Source organism: Theobroma cacao, chromosome 9 (assembly GCF_053813885.1).
Source record: "Theobroma cacao isolate CCN51 chromosome 9, ASM5381388v1, whole genome shotgun sequence".
Lineage (NCBI taxonomy): Eukaryota > Viridiplantae > Streptophyta > Magnoliopsida > Malvales > Malvaceae > Theobroma > Theobroma cacao.
The window spans coordinates 35,669,943-35,690,984 of record NC_142647.1 but is presented as its reverse complement, the minus strand read 5'-3'; the positions used below and the strand labels follow the sequence as shown (position 1 = coordinate 35,690,984).

The following is a 21,042-nucleotide window of genomic DNA, read 5'->3' as shown; positions in this document are numbered from 1 at the left end:
AGCTTGGAAAGCACCACAAGTAGATTGGATTTCTTTAAATAGTAATAGTGTAATTCGCATTTCCATTAGCCAGGGAACAGTAGGGGGAGTTCTGAGGGATTGGACTGGACAATGACGTGTTGGGTTTGCCATGAGACTTCAAAAGTGCTTTGCTTGTCGTGCATAAATTTGAGGTGTGTATAGAGCATGGCCGGCCCTTGGGTGAACCCATCCAAGTAAGGGTTTTAGGTTTCAATTCGGAGAGATTCGTAATTTAAAAAAAAAATTATAATTTTATAATAATTATAATATAATTAATTATATTAAAAATATATAATAATTAAAAAATATAAAAGTAAAAAATAATTAATAAAATTATTTATTTTTTTACTTTTTAATTATATATTTAATAAATTTTAATTTTTTATTACTTCTTTATTTTTAGAATACTATTAATTCTCAATTATATTATCTTATTTCTAATAAACTAACAGTTATATGTATTTAATCATTTTCAATAGCTATTTTTTTTCACTTATTTTTCTTATTTCCAATCAACGTATTTAATGATTTTCAATAGTTATTTTTTTTCTATATGTAAAACCAATTATTTTTTTCAATGTATAATATCTACTTTTAAAATCTTCCTTTCTTATTTGCTCTTTCTTCCTTTAACTTCAATTTTTCTCCAAAAAATACATAAAAAGTATGTTCTTTTATTATTTTTATAAAGCTGTGAACCTCATTTGCGGTTTGCAATAAGTATTCAACAATTAGGTACTATTGTTCTAATCTTTACATATTTTTTTACTTTAATTTACAAATTTTTGCTTTTAAAATAATATTAACAATTTCAATAAGTGTTGTTTTAGGAGAAAGAAGTTTTTCAAAACTAAAATTAATAAAATCGTATTTAAAATCAACAATGTCTCAAGAAAGATTAAATATATTAGTTTTATTATTAATTGAAAAAAAATATTAAAAGAACTTGATTATAAAAGTTTAATAAAAAATTTTATATCTCAAAAAGCTAAAAGAATAAATTTTAATATATTTTTTTAATTTCAATAAAAAAAGCCTCATTTAAATATTTCGTTTTAAATCTTTGAACTTGATGCAGGTTATTGATATACTGCTCAAGAGACAATGGGTAATATAAATTCCTTACGTTTACAAGAAAGGCAATATTGCTGCTAATCATACGGCTAACGAGGATTTTTCTATTGAAGAACATTTTGTAACCTATAATAGCCCACCGTCTACCTTGAGACATATACAAGCAAATGATGTAATGGGAATTTCTTTCTCACGTTTAATTAAATAATAAAGTCATTTTTTTTTTAAAAAATTACATAATATCTATTGTATTCCATTCATATCTTATTTTATTTTTACATAATAATTATTTCATTTTTCATTATTTCATTATGTGATTCGTTATTTCATTATGTGACTCGTCTGATTTGATCTTTTGTTCATAACTTTTATGCATAATATCTAAAAAAGTTCCTAAGTTATTTAGAAAAATTTAGATAAGTCTTTATACTTTTATTACGTTTAATCTAGTTTTTATATTTTTATTTTAAGTCAAATAAGCTGTTATAACTAATAAATAAGTTAAAATGGCATTTGTCATTTTATATCACATGACGCTGATGTCGTATATTAACATATCATAAATAATGATGATGCAATATTTTGAAATATCATAATTGATGATAAGTTAACATATTAATTTGATATAATAATATAATCATATGACATTTTTCAGATTTCACATCAACGTTATATTAATGCCATGTGGATATAAAATGATAAATAGTATTTTGATTAAAGACAAATAGTCTATCATGAATCACAAAAGTTTATTTGACTCAAAAGAAAAATACATGAACTCGATTGAATGAAATCAAAAAATAAGGACTTATTTAAATCTCTTAAACAGTTTAGAAATTTTTTTGAGAATTATGTCTATCTTTCATAGTTTTAATGCTTAAAATTTGAATTTATTTTTTTAAAAAATTATATTTAAATAAAAAATAAATAGAAAAGCTCACATTAATTCTGAACCCCGAGTCTGAAGGGGCTTTTGCTAGAATGTAAAAAACTTGTAACAAAAATTAAAAAGTGGAGAATTAAAGATGATAAGAATTTCAGGAAAAGGGAAAGGAAGTCAGCACCTGCTGCCAACGACCATGAAGTTGCCAAAATTCCCAAAAAGTATCTCAAGAATTTTAGGACTCAGACCAAACAAGTTTGCTTCCCATTTGACCCTTCAATCATCCCTCAAATTACGTCTCTCTCCTTTTCAAAAGCCATCTCTTCTTGTTCTACCCAACAAGTTTCAACTCTCTCAAAGTCTCCTATCCTCTCAAAAATGGCTGCCCCAATCTCCCTCTACCTTCTCCTGCTGGCTCTCTTCTGCCAAACCCATCTCTCCTTTTCCACTACCGGCCCAGCAATCGATCACAGCCGTCCATTGAGCATCTCAACCTCGGATGTTCATGATCTGCTCCCAACGTACGGTCTCCCAAAGGGTATCCTTCCAAACAATGTAAAGTCGTACACTCTGTCAACCACTGGGGACTTCACCATAGAGTTGGAAAGCACGTGTTATGTTCAATTTGATCAATTGGTTTACTATGAGAAGAAGATCAAAGGGAAGCTAAGTTATGGAGCTGTGCATGATGTGTCTGGGATTCAGGCAAAGAAGCTCTTCCTGTGGTTGCCTGTTACTGGGATTGAGGTTGATGAGAATTCTGGTATGGTTCAGTTCTTTGTTGGAGCTTTGTCTGAGAAGCTGCCCGCCAAGCAGTTTGAAGATATTCCGGTTTGTAAGGGCAACGCTTTTCTGAGGGCTGACCTTGCTTCCATGTGAATTCGGGTAGTATTATCCTTCCCTTTCTTCAATGTTTGGAATTTTCATGCTTTTTTTGGGCTCATTTCTTCTTTGTGAAGTTACATACTTGTAGACTTCGTCCTGGAAATTGAGTGTTAGTAGAATGGTATAATGCAGAGATGTTGGTGTTGCTGGTTTGGTTATTGAGATCGAATTTGGTTAGGTTCTGCTGTTGTAGGTATTGGGTGAGCTATATTGTAAGGGATACTCTGATTGGCAAATAATTTAAGGCAGGATTGATATTTGATAGTACATAATACGGATAAGATTAATGTTAATCACAGCCATAAATACAATGGAAACATAAATTTCACCCTCGAGACCATGTATCAATTAAGAATTTGATTGGCAATATGCTCTTTGAATCTATGGTAACTAAATCCTTATATAATTGCTCTTGCTCCTTCTGTAGATTTCAGGACTAGTATAGGGAAGCTAGTTTGCTAAGGTCGGGATGTTGTGAAGATCCCAAGGCATTGTGAAAAACACTAATTGTAATAACGTTTGAAGTCCTATTAAGGTGAATCACAAATCTTGATAAAGTTGAAAACTCCACTAAGATAAAAAATAGTCAAAATTCTACTTTGGTGGGTTAGGTTAAAGATTCTAAAACATCTTGCTCTTTAGAAAATTTAAAAAAGAGTAACTAAAATCTTTTGCTTTTTAGAAAATTTAAAAAATAGTCTAGAAAAATAAGCACTCCTGCTTAAAAAATTTTTTTTTTATTAATTTTCAACTTCAATGTCTCATAACTAAGCCTAAGGGTTCTATTTATAGTGTTATAGGCCCACATCTTAATAACACTCTACTTCAGGTTGTCTCATACAACTATAGTAGTTAACAAGAGATTCAAATAAAATACAACAAGACTGGCCTAATCAAATAATAATCCTTAAAAGTATTAAAATCCTATAAAAATTAGAAAAGAATTTCAATCTAAATAGATTAAAGAAAATAAATCCTAAATCAACTAAAATTAGAAAAAACTAAATTAAATAAAATCGAATCTTAAACGCTCCAACGTCATTCTCTTCGGGCAGAAAAAAAACTTGACTCCGATGAGTAAGCCTCGACATACTCCTAATATATGTTTGGATCCACATAGTATGATGGTCTACACCAACCATTCGAATAATTCATTCATTGTTTTAAAGGTTGTTTTCCATTCATCTCAACTCTTCATTCTAATTTGATGATATCCATTGTTCAAATCCATCTTCGAAAACACTCTATAACCAACTAGTTGATCAAGCATCTAATCTAATTAAGGAATAGGAAAATGATACTTAACTATTGTCTTATTTATGTTACTATTGTCCACACATATCCTCCATGAATCAACTTTCTCTAACAACGTTGGCCAAGTACAAGGACTTTTACTTTCAAGTAATAAACTTTCTCCAACACCTCATCGACTTGTCTTTGTACCACCAAAGACTCACCTTATGTATGATGAACATTAATTTCCTCTATCTCTTCATCATATTCATCATAAACCGGCTCTAATTCTTCCCAATCCAAATAATCATCTTCGTCACTTAATTCATCATTAAAATTGCTATTGTTGATTTGAGTAGCATCACGTCTTGGAAGTTACTCCTATAATTCTTGAATTTGGTGATGTAGTTTATGAATCTTGATCTCGTGATCATTTATTTGACGATTGTGATGTTTTGACGACATTTTGTTGGCTCAACAAGAAGAATCAAAACCAATAACAACAAGAACCCAAATTACGCAACGAACAATGATCCTCCTATTCTGATACCAAACTAACGACAGGGTCTTGTAAAGACACCTAGGCATTGTGAAGACACCTAGGCGTTGTGAAAGATACCATCATAGGGAGTTTAGAAACCCCACTAAGGTGAATCACTAATCTCGGCAAAGTTGAAAGTCCCACTAAGATGAAAAATAGCCATAATTCCATTTTGGTTGGCTAGGCCAAAGATACTAAGACCTCTTGCTCTTTAGAAAAGAGTATAGAGAAATAAACACTCCCGCTTAAGAAAATATTCTTTATTAATTCTTAACTTCAGTGTCTTATAACTAAGTCTAAGGATCCTATTTATAGTGCTATAAGCCTACATCCTAATAAAACTCTATTTTAGATTGTCTAATACAACTAGAATAGTTAACAAGAGATTTAAATAAAATACAATATGACTAGGCTAATCAAATAATAATCCTTTAAAGTATTAAAATCCTATAAAAATAAGAAAATAATTTCAATCTAAATAGAATAAAGAAAATAAATCCTAAATCAACTAAAATTAAAAAAAACAAAATAAAATAAAATAAAATCTTAAACGCTCTTGTGTCACTTGCATTGACATTTAACGTCATGAATAAAGTTTAAATCTGTACTCCAACTCTGTGGAAGCACAACTTGACTCTTCATTTGACTATTTTAGTTTAGACTATACTTCTATGTAGAAGCTAATGTGAATATAAGTTCATGGAAACTTGTGTATAATCATGTCTAGACATTTTGCAACCAATTCAGGCCCTAACATAATTGTAGGCTATCCCCTTATTCATTTGAAAAAAAAAATCTATGCCTCTCTTCTAGTACCCCGAAGTAGGGGTGAGCAAATGAGTGAATTGGATAATTTGATCTACCATACTTAAGGATCAAATGAATTAATCATTTTTAAAAAATCGACCAAAATCGATCAAATATAAAGGAAGATGAAACCGACCAAACATATAATTGGTTTGATTGGTTCGATTTTGGACAAATGGATCAAAATTTTATCATTTTTTTTTGTAAATTATAATATTAAAACTTATAAACTTCATCCATAATTATATATATATATATATATATATATATATATGAAATTAATGATATAACTTATATGTTATAATGTTTTATATCAAAATTTGTATAAATAATAACTAATTATAAACAATATGTTATAAAGTCTACGGTGATAGCTAATAAACTTATTAAATGCAATCATATAAATAAAGTTTATTAGAAGTTATAGCAATGTTTATGTATAAATTAAATATATATAATATATTTCTTTGTTATATATTTATATATATTTAATGATACAAATTATATGTTAAAATGTTTTATATCAAAGTTCGTATAAATAATAACTAATTATAAACAATATGTTATAAAATTTAAGGTGATAACTAATAAAGTTATTAAATGTATATAATCATATAAACAAAGTCTATTGTAAGTTATAGTATTGCTTATGTATAAATTAAATATATGTATTTATAATATATGACTTTATTATATATATATATGAAATTAATAATATAACTTATATGTTATAATGTTTTATGTCAAAGTTTGTATAAATAATAACTAATTATAAACAATATATTATAAAATCTAAAGTGATAACTGATAAAGTTATTAAATGTGATCATATAAATAAAGTTTATTGTAAATTATAGTAATATTTATATACAAATTAAATATATGTATATGTAATATATTTATACCATTATATATATTCATAATATTTTATATTACGAAACATTAATAAAGTGTAATAATTATAACATATTAATATGTAGGATATTTACTATCATATGTTATAATATTAACGTATAAGTTATATCATTTAAAATATATAACATATAATTTTATATTAATATAGATTTATAAATAAATACATATAACTAATATTAAATTACTATGATTATGATTTGTATATGTATATATAATATCTTAATATATTTTAAGTATATTATTAATTAAGTTTATAATCAATTCTTCTTAATATATATAAAAAATATTATATTATATATATATATATAACTAGTTTGGGTTTTTGGATGGATTGGTTTAAAAATTTTAAAACCAAGAACGATCAAAAAACCAATTTGATCAAACATTTTGGACCAATTAATCCAATAAACCAATTGGACTAAACCGTTTTACCCAATCGCATTTGGTTTGGATTAATAATTGATCTAAATTGATTTTGCTCACCCGTACTTCAAAGTAGCTCAGTCTAAACCATCCTCACATTCTAATTAATGGAGCTATCTAAATACGATACTTTTGCTCCTATCTAAGGCTGCGAAATGTACAAATTCAAGTTAGCTAAAAAATGCTCTACCTGGATCATTGTACTAATGGGTTAGCCAAAACTTTAAGAAATTAAAAGCAGTTTCACTAACTGAAGCTCAGATTGATGGGTTGCGACTATATGAAGGTTTTTTTAGAGGTATCTACTGTAGGCATCTCTAACGTCAGGTATCATGCCTGTTTCTGATGGCGATTCTCCCTGTTAATACCCACATATTGATGAGCTGTGGCATCTGGAATCTTGCTATTATGTTCACAATTTCTCAAGAAGTGTTCAGTGGCCACCCCAATTGAACTCTGTTAAAACTTTTGCAATATTGCATAGCTGGAGGATACAGAAGAAGTTTGAATGCAGTTTATCAATCAAGAAAAAGAAAAAGTTTGAAAGCAGTCTAGGCGGTTACTCTTTAAGAAGCACGTGCAATTGAGCAAGTTGAATAAAGACACGTAATAGTTCCAAAGATGAGGATAGAGCCAACTTTGTCTGCATTTTATGCACCTTTACAGTGGAGGTGTATTGCAAAATTCCAGTAATCACTTTTGGTTAAATAGATGCCTAATTGAATTCAGTTTTTTTCAAGCCCGTTATTGGAGTGTTCTATTGTACAAAATCTGATTGCTGTGTTGGTATTCTTTGTGGGTAAAGATTTCTTTTTTTCCTTTTTGGCAGAATCGATGCCTTGGTTCTATTGCAGGTGGGAGCAACCTTGCATTTTCTGTTTTACTTCATACTCCCATTTAAGCATTCTAGTTATGTGATCTGCGGAAGCAACTCAAATAATATCTTTGAATATCCAATTATATTTGGTGGTACATAAAACTGTATGTTTGTTTCCACAACACAGAACAATTGATATGAGAAATAGTAAAATTTGTCCTGTAGATGTAAGATTTTCCATCATTGATATAATAATGAAGGAAAATTACTGTGAATAGCTTCTGCTTCTCTAGTCTGTCGGCTATTCTGTCCCTTCTCAGGTTCTTGAATTAATGGAACGGGAAGGAAAAAAAATCATGTAACCTAGTTTAGTATTTAAACTTAAGTTGAGATGGAATTATGTTTCTTTAGTTGCAAGGTTGATATTGCAGAAACATGGTTACAAGCAGAAATGCATAAACATGAGCCGAAGGAACTGAGTAGAGCATGGGATGCAGATTTTAATCTACCATGCTTAAGATGGTTAGAGCTTTTGTCTGACATTCTGCCCAAATGTCTTGTCATTCAAAGCATTCTCTAAATGGAAGTTTCCCAAGACATTCATTCTGAACAAAGCTAATGTGAATTACTTGGAAACTTCTGAAGATATGATAAGATGCTACAGCATAGTTGCAAGGTAACATGAAAGGTTTAATTAAGCATCTGTTGGGAACCAAACAGTTCAGGAGTTTTACATTAGCACTAAGGATAGGAAGTACTAGTACATTTCTAAAGACACTCTGCTATTTCCTTTGCTTTTACTCACACCAAAGTCATACCTCTTAATCGAGATAGCTACAACTCTAAAAGGTTGATTCTGATATTTCCCTTAACCATCACATGGTAATTCTTTATTGATGCAGGCGCATATGAAAATTTATTTAATATTTTAGTTAGTTTAGGATTTTATTTTATTTATTTAGTTTGAGATTCTTTTTCCTATCTTTATTAGAATTTTAGTACTTTAAGTCTTTATTTAGGATTAGAATTACTATTTGATTAGGATTTATCTTAACTATTATAAATAAGTATCTTAGGTAGAAGATTATTATTATCATCTTTTATTATTTTGAATATTTATTCAAGAGGTTTTTTTGAAAACCCAATTATCTTTTTATTGTTCCAACACAATCAACCCTATTCTAGCCATAATTGTTGAGTTCTAATTGCCCTAAACCTTTCGGCTACATCAAGTGGTATCAGAGCAAACGATCTTACTATCCTATAAGGATTTGAGTTAGGAGATTATGGTTGGTCGAGCTAGAGGTTGAGGTAGAGGCAATCAGCCCCAACAAGCTGAGTTGGCAGAGATGCGGAGAATGATTGATGACTTGACCCGGGCTGTGCAAGCCTTGCAGCGTCAGGAACCAGTGGAAGCCCGAATGGAGAATCCGGAAGGTGACCACAACCCCCTTGAGATTCACGATCTCGAGGATGATAACGAATTTGAGAACGAGAACCCCTTTCATGAAAATGGACCCACAAATCAAGCGGCAAGAGTTGGATTGGAGGATCGATTATTACATGCTCTTGATTTAAACAGTGGAGGAATCAGGATCGAAGTAACTGATTTTCATGAAAAATTTCATACGGAAGAATATTTGGATTGGGAAGCTAGTTTGGAAAATTACTTTGAATGGAAACCCATGGCAGAAAATCGGAAAGTGTTATTTGTAAAGTTGAAATTAAAGGGTATTGCACTTCAATGGTGGAAGAGAGTTGAAGAGCAACGTGCACGACAAGGTAAGCTTAAAATTAGCACTTGGAAGCACATGAAAAGCAAATTACGAAAGCAATTTTTACCTGCTAATTATACTATGGAATTATATGAAAAGTTTCATTGTTTGAAGCAAAATAACACGACCGTTGAGGAGTATACATCGAAATTCAATAACTTATCAATTCGGGTTGGGTTAGTTGAGAGTAACGAACAAATTACTTCTCGTTATCTTGCTGGTTTAAATCATTCTATTAGAGACGAAATGGGAGTAGTTCGTTTATACAACATTGAAGATGCTCGTCAATATGCTCTATCAGCAGAAAAATGAGTTTTACGCTATGGTGCTAGAAAGCCCTTATATGGCACCCATTGGCAAGATAATTCTGAAGCAAGAAGAGGTTATCCAACATCCCAACAAAATTATCAAGGGGCTGCCACAATCAATAAAACTAATAGAGGTGCAACCAATATTGAAAAGAATGATAAAGGCAAGGGTATAATGCCTTATGGAGGACAAAACAGTTCTGGTTCTTTTACAAATAAAAGAGGCAACAATTCCCATATTCGATGTTTTACTTGTGGGGAAAAGGGGCACACTTCTTTTGCTTGCCCACAACGAAGGGTGAACTTAGTAGAATTAGGGGAAGAGTTAGAGCCTGTTTATGATGAGTATGAGGAGGAGGTAGAGGAAATCAATGTTTATCCTGCACAAGGTGAGTCATTAGTGGTACGAAGAGTAATGACAACAGTAAATGAGGAAGCAGAAGATTGGAAGAGGCGAAGTATTTTTCGCACACGAGTTATTTGTGAAGGTAAAGTGTGTGATCTTGTCATTGATGGAGGAAGCATGGAAAATATTATTTCAAAAGAGGCAGTGAACAAATTAAAGCTTCCTACAAACAAACATCTTTATCCTTACAAGATTAGGTGGCTAAAGAAGGGACACGAAGTACCAGTAACTACTCAATGTTTGGTGAAAGTTACTATGGGAGATAACTTGGATGATGAGGCCCTATGTGATGTTGTGCTAATGGATGTTGGTCATATTCTTGTGGGTAGACCTTGGTTGTATGATCACGATATGGTTCATAAGACGAAGCCAAATACCTATTCTTTCTACAAGGATAACAAGAGGTACACTTTATATCCTCTTAAAGAAGAGACTAAGAAATCAGCAAACAGCAAGATCAGCAAGATCATTAGGTATTTATTTGCTGAAAATTTTGAAGCTGAAGGTAGTGAGATGGGTAATATGTATGCTTTGGTAACTAAGCATTTAAAAAGTGATCAGATGGGTAAATCTCCTCAATATCCAACAGAAATTCAACAGTTATTGAAGGAGTTTGGAGAATTGTTCAATGAGGATTTGCCGAAAAGTCTACCACCTTTACGAAGCATCCAACATGCAATTGATTTGGTACCAGGAGCAGCATTACTAAATCTGCCAGCATATAGAATGCCACCTATGCAGCGAGCTGAGGTACAAAGACAGGTTGAGGAGTTGTTGGAGAAAGGTTTAGTGCGTGAAAGTAAAAGTCCTTGTGCTTTCCTAGCTTTGTTAGCTCCTAAGAAAGATGGTTCATGGAGGATGTGTGTGGACAGCTGTGCCATAAATAAAATTATAATCAAGTATCGTTTTCCCATTTCTCGATTAGATGAGATGCTCGATCAATTAGTTGGTTCAAAAGTGTTTTCAAAGATCGATTTGAAGAGCGGATACCATCATATTAGAATGAGGGATGGAGACGAATGGAAAACAGCTTTCAAAACTCTGGATGGATTATTTGAATGGTTGGTGATGCCATTTGGCCTTTCAAATGCACCAAGCACATTCATGAGAGTCATGGCAGAGGTACTCAAGCCCTTTTTGAATTCATTTGTGGTGGTTTACTTTGATGATATTTTGATCTATAGCCACAATAAGGAAAAGCACTTAAAACATTTACAACAAGTTTTAGAAGTACTTCAAAAGGAGCAGCTTTATATAAACTTGAAAAAATGCAGTTTTATGCAACCAGAAGTGGTATTTCTTGGTTTCATTGTGTCTGCAGAGGGTTTGAAACCAGATTTAGAGAAGATTCGTGCAATTTCAGAGTGGCCAGCACCTACATCTATCAAAGAAGTAAGGCGTTTTCATGGTTTGGCATCTTTTTATAGGAGATTCATTCGAAATTTTAGTTCTATTATGAGTCCTATAACTGAATCTTTGAAGAAAGATGGATTTGAATGGTCACATTCTGCACAAAAAGCCTTTGAAATAGTGAAAGCTTTGATGACTGAAGCCCCAGTTCTCGCACTACCAGATTTTGAGAAGTTATTTGTTGTTGAGTGTGATGCTTCACATGTAGGAATTGGAGCAGTTCTTAGTCAAGATGGAAGGCCTATAGAGTTTTTTAGTGAAAAGTTGACAGACTCTAGACGACGTTATTCAACTTATGACTTAGAGTTTTATGCTTTGGTAAGGGCCATTCGTCATTGGCAGCACTACTTGGCTTATCGTGAGTTTGCTGTTTATTCTGACCATCAAGCTTTAAGGTATTTGCATTCGCAGAAAAAGCTTAGTAATCAACATGCTAAGTGGAGTTCTTTTCTCAATGAATTTAATTTCTCTTTAAAATATAAATCTGGGCAGTCTAATACTGTGGCTGATGCTTTGAGTAGGCGATGTAAAATGTTATCAGTTATGAGCACTCAAGTCACAGGATTTGAAGAACTTAAAAATCAATATAGTTTTGATTCTTATTTCAGCAAGATAATAGCTGATTTGCAGGGTTCATTACAAGCTGGAAATTTACCTTATAGGTTGCACGAAGATTATTTATTCAAAGGTAACCAGTTGTGCATCCCAGAAGGATCTTTAAGGGAGCAAATCATTAGAGAACTTCATGGGAATGGTTTTAGAGGACATTTTGGCAGAGACAAGACTTTGGCAATGGTGGCTGATCGTTATTATTGGCCAAAAATACGCCGAGATGTGGAGAGGTTGGTGAAAAGATGTCCAGCTTGTTTATTTGGTAAAGGCAGTGCTCAAAACACTGGTTTATATGTTCCTTTACCTAAGCCAGATGCACCTTGGATTCATTGGAGTATGGATTTTGTTTTGGGACTTCCAAAGACAGCAAAAGGATTTGATTCTATCTTTGTGGTGGTGGATCGGTTTTCAAAAATGGCACATTTTATTCCATGTTTTAGGACTTCTGATGCAACTCATATTGCTGAATTATTCTTTCGTGAGGTTGTAAGATTACATGGAATTCCAACTTCCATTGTTTCTGATAGAGATGTGAAGTTTATGGGACATTTTTAGAGAACTTTGTGGAGGAAATTTGGGACAGAATTGAAATATTCTAGTACTTGCCATCCGCAAACAGATGGTCAAACTGAAGTTGTGAATCGAAGTTTGGGTAACATGTTAAGATGTCTTATTCAAAATAACCCAAAGACTTGGGATTTAGTCATACCCCAAGCTGAATTTGCTTACAACAATTCTGTCAATCGAAGCATAAAGAAGACACCATTTGAGGCTGCATATGGGTTAAAACCTCAACATGTGCTAGATTTAGTACCCCTACCACAAGAAGCTAAAGTGAGTAATGAAGGAGAGTTATTTGCTGATCATATTCGGAAAATTCATGAAGAGGTAAAGGCTGCTTTAAAGGCCAGCAATGCAGAATATTCTTTTACAGCAAATCAACATCGTCGCAAGCAGGAATTTGAGGAAGGTGATCAAGTACTTGTGCACTTGAGGCAAGAAAGATTTCTTAAGGGTACGTATCACAAACTCAAGTCTAGAAAGTTTGGACCTTGTAAGGTGCTAAAGAAAATCAGTTCAAATGCCTATTTAATTGAGTTACCACCTGAGTTACAAATCAGTCCTATTTTTAATGTTTTGGACTTGTATCCATTTGATGGATGTGATGGAACTGCATCTACCATAGACGCTCAAATTCAACACCTTCCAATTGCTAAGGTTGAAGTTATTGAGGATGTGCTAGATGTAAAAGAGGTTCGATCTAGACGAGGGAACCCGTATAGACGATTTTTAGTGAAATGGCTTGGTAAACCTGCTAATGAAAGCACTTGGATTGCAGAAGAAGAATTGAAACGAGTGGATCTCGAAATTTTATGAGGAGTATGTCAAGGCCTACTAGTCGGAGTCGAGTTTTTTCTGACCCGAGGGGACTGATGCAGGCTCATATGAAAATTTATTTAGTATTTTAGTTAGTTTAGGATTTTATTTTATTTATTTAGTTTGAGATTCTTTTTCCTATCTTTATTAGAATTTTTGTACTTTAAGTCTTTATTTAGGATTAGAATTACTATTTGATTAGGATTTATCTTAACTATTATAAATAAGTATCTTAGGTAGAAGATTATTATTATCATCTTTTGTTATTTTGAATATTTATTCAAGAGGTTTTTTTTGAAAACCCAATTATCTTTTTATTGTTCCAACACAATCAACCCTATTCTAGCCATAATTGTTGAGTTCTAATTACCCTAAACCTTTCGGCTACATCATTTACCCTTTTGCTACTTTGAGAAGTATTGCATTCACCTTCTTGTAAATGATCAGTGTATAAACAATACATGGCAGAGAGAAGTCAGAATAGAAAGTAACCTCAGCATTAATCCTCCGAGAAGCATGTCTTACTTAGAATAATGAGTTCCTTTTAGAGCTCGAAAGATAAGGACAGTGCCAAACAAACATACTAGAGCAATGTTTATTCTTCTTTTGAGTATTTCAATAAATCTTGTTGGAATATGGATTTGGTTAAATGGATCTAAATCCATTAATATATCTATATAGACAAAAGTTGCTTGTTTGTTGGTCATTAGAATTACGAATAACTTATGAGATAACTTTATCTTTAATTTATAATTTTTTTGGTATATCTTTTATTTTTCTTCTTAAATAACAATTCTTGTTATTAACTTGAAAAATTATTTTTGCAGAAACTTTCAATGTTTAAAGCTTTTCATCTAAAATCTTCTTCAATTCTAGCATGACTGCAAAAATGTTAATTTCATTGGCAATAAAAGGGTTACGGTGGTCAATCCAAGTTAAACATAAATTTTCATGTCATAAACGGGTTGACATGATTATGACACAAATACGACTATACAAAATCTAAACTCATGTAATTGTGAATCATATTTGCATCCAAAATTACGAGGATTAGTTCACAAAGTTTCTTTATCTTATTCATTATTCAATTTATCAAAATTAAGTAAACAATTTTGTCTTCTTTCCAATGCTTGTACTCTGATTCTTTATATTTACTTCGGTAGGATGATAAAACAATTAGTCACATTTTGCACATGGCATGTCAAGCATGATTAATGTGGTTATCACCACAAAATAAAAAAAGAAAAAAAAAAGAACTTAACAATCCAAATTTATAAATCTTTTCTCTTTTACCAAAGTTGTTGACAAAAGTTAGGTATTCTTTGACTTATTAGCTGATAGTGTTGAAGCATATATGCATTCGACGGAATAAGAACCGTCGGAGTTTTTGTTAATAAATTAAATCCAACCCTTTTCACCTCATCTTTCATCTACTTTTTGCTTTAATTTGTTCCTAGCTAGTTTCTTTCATTAACTTTCTTCAATTTTTGGTCTTACATTTTCGATCTTTTAGTAATTGTGATGTCATGTTTCTTCATGTTACACAACAACCAGTGAAGAAATGTGATCACATGAATATCGGTGAAATTTAATAATGACCAGGCTTAGTGATTATCAAATGAACACGCAGTGTAAAACTTTTGAATTGTTTATATTGCAGTCTGACGAATCTGATCATACATAAGATGCTAGCAAATTGGATCACCATCGACGTCCTTATCATCTCTTTTGGAATCAAAATTGTACACTAAATGCTCTAGGAAACATGGCCAATGAAATTAAAAAATTAAATTAAAAGAATGTCCTCTAACAAGTTGCCAATAAAATAAGGGTATTCTTCAGTGTTGCTTTGTCGCCCGCCGTGCTAGCGAAATGTTGCTTTTAAGATCTAAGCAAGCATAATTCAAGCACTTGAATAACTTCTCTGATGATTCCTCTACTCTTATCCACGTTAAACTCGTGTTTCTTAGTTTGGATTGATTGTACCTATAAATGCAAGATTCTTCTCTGTAGCAACAATCACAGAAGAATTACGTGAATTAGTTCTCAATCACCTTCTCCTTCCTTCGAGCTCCAAGTTCAACGTCTAATTAAGATCTGTCGAGGCCAATATACGTTGATCAAGCAAGCTGCTTAAATGGAGCGTTGCTGTGAGGTTTCGTTGCATGACAGAAATGAAAGGAAAGACAAGAACACCAATACAAATAAAAAGGAAAGGATGAGCAGGAGATTGATTGTGGAGGAAGAGAGGGGAGACGTCAATGAACTGGCTGATGCTTTCATCAAGAATTTCCGCAACCAACTGAAGATTCAGCGCGAAGAATCTTTTAAATGTTTCCAAGAGATGATTAACCGAGGAGTTTGAAGTTAATGTACTGCAAGTGCAAAGTGAAAAGTATTGATATTTCTCAGTAATGTTGTATTATGAAATTGTTTTATATTCATAGTAGTTAAAGTACTTTCTGATTCCATCCAGTCTCTGTTAATGAATATTGAGTATAATTAAACGTATAAGCAAAATCATTAAACCACCAGCTGAAGTACCAAATATTGGTACTTGGTATTTGATGCACGATGGAAGTTGACCATGTTGAGAAATTTTCCGAAAATGATGAAGGAAAGGTAAGATTTATCAATAAATTTGATAAGTTAATTGATTAAGTAGCAAGATTAGTCAATTAATATTCAATGATAATCGACTAATGTAAAACAAAGGTCAAAACTGAAAATTTGAAGCTCGTTTAATCGATTAATGTTTGATACACATATATGCAACAACAATCTTTTAGGCTTATTTTGGGATTATGTACTTCCTTCAACAGAATGGCTACAAAGTTCCACAGTTTGGAACAGTTTTATGGAAGCAATTTTTTGAGATGACAGAATGATTCTTAATGAAAGGAACACAATGGAAAGAAACTTGGAGATAACTGGCTTTGAAAGAGAAGTTGACACAGAAAATGGCAAAATAGTTTTCACCAGATTATCAGATAAGTTTTTTTCATTTCTCGAATTTATTTGCATGATTGCCTGAATTTTAGTTGTTACATATTTAAAAGGAGTTATGATGTTACAATTATGTTTCTATTAATCGTTTTATAATCAACTTGTATTGAATCAATTAGTTGAAATTGAACGTCCTTAATAACTTTATAAAATGAATGTGCATAAATCTATCCATAGTCCTTGAAAATTGAAAAATTGCTATTGCTAGGGAAACGCTTCAAAGAGAAGCTTAAAACATAAAAAAGAAGATTTGTCTCTTGAAGAGCTTGCGAGTCATTTTTAAATTGAAGAACAATATTGCAAGGAACATGAGAAATGAGAAAAGAACAAAAGACTCACGTATCAAAATGTACATGAGATGGGGGAAGGATAGTTTAACCACCCCATAATGTTAGTTTCACCCTGATTTTGAAATGACAAAATTAATTGATCTAAATATTCTTTGGAAATGTTAGAAAATGTTCTTAAAATTGAAGAAAATCCTCAAGAGTTTTGAAGTTGATTATGCAAAGAAAAATGCTTTTAGACAAATTCAAAAACTAAACTACCAACCTTAAGAATCGACCTTTTGAAATTACAGAATCGATTCTCAGCTATACAGAAAGCAAAAATTATTTTCTTCTTATAGGAGGAATCAATTCTAAAAAGAAAAAGTTAGTTCTAGAAAATATAAAAGCTATTGGAATGGGAAAGAATCGACAACTCAAAAGGGAAGAATCGATACTAGGAAAATAGAAGACAGAAAGAAGAAATCCAAGCATGAAAGAATTGATTCTCCATGAAGCAATCATCGATTCTAAGTAGGAAAGAGTCAACAAGCACAAGCTTGAAGATAGGATCGATTCCTGAAGAAGAAGATTGTGAGACCCCAACTTTTATAGGCTTGTAACTAAGCATAGATGTAATAACACGAGCTAGGGGTAATTTCGTCATTTCTTCTAATAGCTCCCAGAAGAAAGTTTTATGATATTTTAAGATCTAAATAGGCATAAGACCGCATAAATGATGTGTAATGATAAAAACACGAAGAAAACTAGAAGTGACAATAATTTTCACAACAGGGGCAAAATGGTCATTTTTCACCTTGAGTCAAAAATTTAAGTTTTCGTGAACCTGAGTATATTTAGCCCATTATGGACTTGGCCTCAATGTTGAAAGAGTAAAAGGATTTCATAGAGGGGTGGAGAAGGACAAGCTAACTTACTAAGGGCATTTTCATAATTTCTAAGGGAGTGGATAAGCTTGGGCTATAAATATCTTCTCTTTCCAGCAGCTTCTTGAATTTCCAACAGCTTCTTCTTCTTGTTCTCTTCCCATCTCACGTTGCTTCCATTCTCCATGGAAGCTTGATGTGAAGCTTTCATAACTTTCTTTCTCTAGCTCTAATTTTCATACCTTTGTGCCTTTTTGACTAGATTCCTTGTATTTTTCTCACTCTCTCACTTTAAAACCCTTGAAAATTCCCACTTCCATACTTTCTCTCACTAACTAGGTGTTTAGAAAGAGAAAAAAAGAAAAAAAACCCTATAATAGCTTGGGAATTGTTGGAAAGAAGTTCAAAGTTACAAAGCTATCAAGGTGAGTAGTAAATTAGCATTGGGTTTTAAGTATTGATAATGTCTAGTGATTGGTTTGTGAGTTTTATTGTTGAGATTGTGTATTAACTCTAATGTGACTAGAATAGTGGGAATAGATAGCCATTTAAAAATGGCAATTTAAAAGCTAGCTAAGAGATAGCTTTTAGAGTTTATAGTGTGAATTAACATAATAGTGATGTTAATGTAATGGTAGGTTCCAACGAAGTTCCATCCTTCCAATTGGACCATTAGGGAAGTAAGAGTCAGCTAAAGGCTTAACGAATACTGGTGAGTGAACTGCATTTCAAAATCGTTTTGGGAATGTGACTGTTTGTACAAAGAAATTGAAGGATTTTATACAACTTTTTCTTATAACAAGTGCCTTGGGAACAAGCTTTTTCTAAATGGTTTTATGTTGTGATATGTGGTTGTTATGGAATCATGCACCATTGCATTATGATGGTATATATATATATATATATGTTGTGCATGATAGTTGATATTGTGTATGATGATTATAGCCGTGTGTGTGCACGATGTGGGGGGATGCACATGCCGGTGATGATGGTGGTGTGGGAGATGGATGATGATAGTGCCCATGTGCACGATGTGGGGGGGGGGGGGGGGATGCACACGATGGTGCCGACTATGTGCACGATGTGGGGGGATGTACATGAGTCAGGTGTGATTATTATAATATTGATGTTTATCTATGTATTTATGCATATCTATGCTTATGAAATGAAAGCTCATGAATATGATATATGATTGAAATGCATGTGAAATCTGATTTGTTGCATTTTAGGAATTTTCATGTGTTTCATGTTGATTTTGTTGGTTTAGCAGGATGGCCTTTTATTGAGTGAAGGGAAACCTTTTTCTTGGTGATTTGTTTCTTGCTGTAGCGAGATTCATTTTCGCTGCAGCGAGAAACTGTTGGGTTTTGAAAGGGTTTGCTGGCTAGAAACTCGATGTAGCGAGAAAGGTATTATAGCATTTCACTGCAGTGAGAAACTTTTTTGTTTTGTGACCAAAATTTTGCTGCAGCGAAAAACTTTCTGTTTGCTCCTCCTTTGGTTCGGTTGCTGCCCCGTTTTCCACTTCTTTGATACCATAGTTAAGCATGGACTTCCAACATTACGGAATCGATGATTTAAGTTTAAAATAAAGAGGTTTGGTGAGAAACACTCATTTGGTTAATAACTTAAATCCCAACGTCGCTGCAAGCTGCAGCGAAAATGCCTTTTCGCTGCAGCGAAGATTCGTTGTCGCATTTGACTTGTTTGTGTAGCACTGAAGCCTTCATGTTTTTCAAATTATTTGTTATGTATGGGTTCATCATTACCAAGTGATTAATCATTTAAGGGTTTAATGAGGGATTTTTAATATGAATGAAATTAAATTGCATTATTTTAAAACAAGTGCATCATGATTTTAAATTCTTCCTTATTGTTACTTGTTCCTTTCCTTATTCACTCACTGGGTTTATACTCACCGTTTTCAACTTCATGTTTTCAGATCACGAGGCAGTTGGTAATTAGGTCGAGGTGCCCTTGTAGACTCGACTATTGGTAAGTGTCTCGGCATTTAGTAGCTGTACATTCGTCGAGTTTCTCCGCTGGACATCTAGTCTCCTTTTGATATGTATAGACAAACTTAATGTAAATTATTAGAATACATGTTGTAAACAATGTATGTATATTTTAAATGAGTAATGCCAGTACGAGTTGGCAATGCCTATCACTATTTTGATTCAAAGTTATGAAATGTGACTTAGCAATATTTGATGGAATGATGAGTAGGATAAATATATAGGCTTGCTTGGGCTTAATGGACTACGTCCATTGGGCCCTTGGACCGGTGATGGCCCGAAATTTGGGTCATGACAAAGATATCGGTTCTTGAAGCATCAAAGACAAAAATTAAAAACCTTGGAGAAGAAGAAAAGATGGAACAAATGGATAAGAGTAGAGCATCAAAGAACAAGTTAAAATTCAAATTTTGATGCCTGACCACAGTGAAGAATCAACACTTGGCGAAAGAAGAATTGATTCTTGAAAAATTGTAAAGGCATCACCTTTGAACCAATTTGAGAAAGAATCAACATCTTAAAAAGAAAGAATTGATTCTCAGGATATAGAAAGTTCCAGACTTTGGGAATGATATGAAGAATCGATACCTCATGGATAAAGAATCAATTCTACCAAGTTCCAGACTAAGGCAGATATCGATTCTCAGTATGGACGAATTGATTTTTCAAGTACGATAGACTTGATCCAGTTGGACTGAACATTCAGAAAATCATTTCAAATTTACCATAATGGGTAAATTCTCTCAAGACCTATAAATACGTGCACCAGAGAAGATAAGTAGAGAAAGAAAAAAAGCAAAAATAATAAAAAAGAGAATACAAGCTAAGCAGAGATTAGAAAGCTAGAAAAACTAAAATATTCTTCCTTTGATTCAGAAAAGAGCAAAAATCACAACAAGATCATTCCTTTCTTAATCATCACAAATTTTTGAGGTGAAACATTCCTTTATTAGTCCTTATCTAGCAAAATTCTCTCATATTTTTGTACCCAAATTGCTTATCAGCCTTGTTAGACCTCTTAAGCTTTGTACACTCTCTATAGTCTATTGTTGTTGGTTATACCTCCAAACAAAAGGTAGTGTTAAAGGTTATACCTCATTTTGAAAAGGTAAAGTTTGGTTATACCTCTATTAAAAAGGCAAACAGGTTGTACTTGATCCTTGAAAGGAAATTGGTTGTAACAGTTGTGCTTGATCCTAAAAAGGTACTAACTTTTCTAGAGGTTGTGCTTGATTCTTGAAAGGCAGTTACTTGTACAAGTTGTGCTTTAACCTATGTTGAAAAGACAATTGATAGTGGATTCAAACTCCTTGTGCTATCAAGGGAGAGGACGTAGGCATCGAAAGGCCAAACTTCTATAAAACTTGGCAAGTACTCTTTA

The 21,042-nt window shown here is 32.5% G+C and overlaps 1 protein-coding gene across 3 annotated transcripts; it reads left to right on the top strand.

Annotated features, from left to right (window-relative positions):
* Positions 1 to 2,269: 2,269 nt before the first annotated feature.
* Positions 2,270 to 19,606, top strand: LOC18589613 (DUF538 family protein, putative (Protein of unknown function, DUF538)). Of its 3 annotated transcripts, none has more exons than XM_007014660.3 (2): positions 2,270 to 2,863; positions 19,589 to 19,606. In XM_007014660.3, the coding sequence occupies exon 1, from the start codon at positions 2,357 to 2,359 to the stop codon at positions 2,855 to 2,857; it is 501 nt and encodes a 166-aa protein (XP_007014722.3). In that variant the 5' UTR covers positions 2,270 to 2,356; the 3' UTR covers positions 2,858 to 2,863; positions 19,589 to 19,606. The 3 variants fall into 3 exon arrangements, with proteins under 3 accessions (XP_007014722.3, XP_017983617.2, XP_007014721.3); XM_018128128.2 differs by lacking the exon at positions 19,589 to 19,606 and adding an exon at positions 7,267 to 7,571; XM_007014659.3 differs by lacking the exon at positions 19,589 to 19,606 and adding an exon at positions 7,612 to 8,003 and having other exon boundaries at positions 2,272 to 2,863.
* Positions 19,607 to 21,042: the final 1,436 nt, after the last annotated feature.

What these genes read in the sequence shown, in the direction of transcription:
- LOC18589613 (XM_007014660.3), top strand. Translation starts at nt 2,357, where the DNA reads ATGGCTGCCCCAATCTCCCTCTACCTTCTCCTGCTGGCTCTCTTCTGC.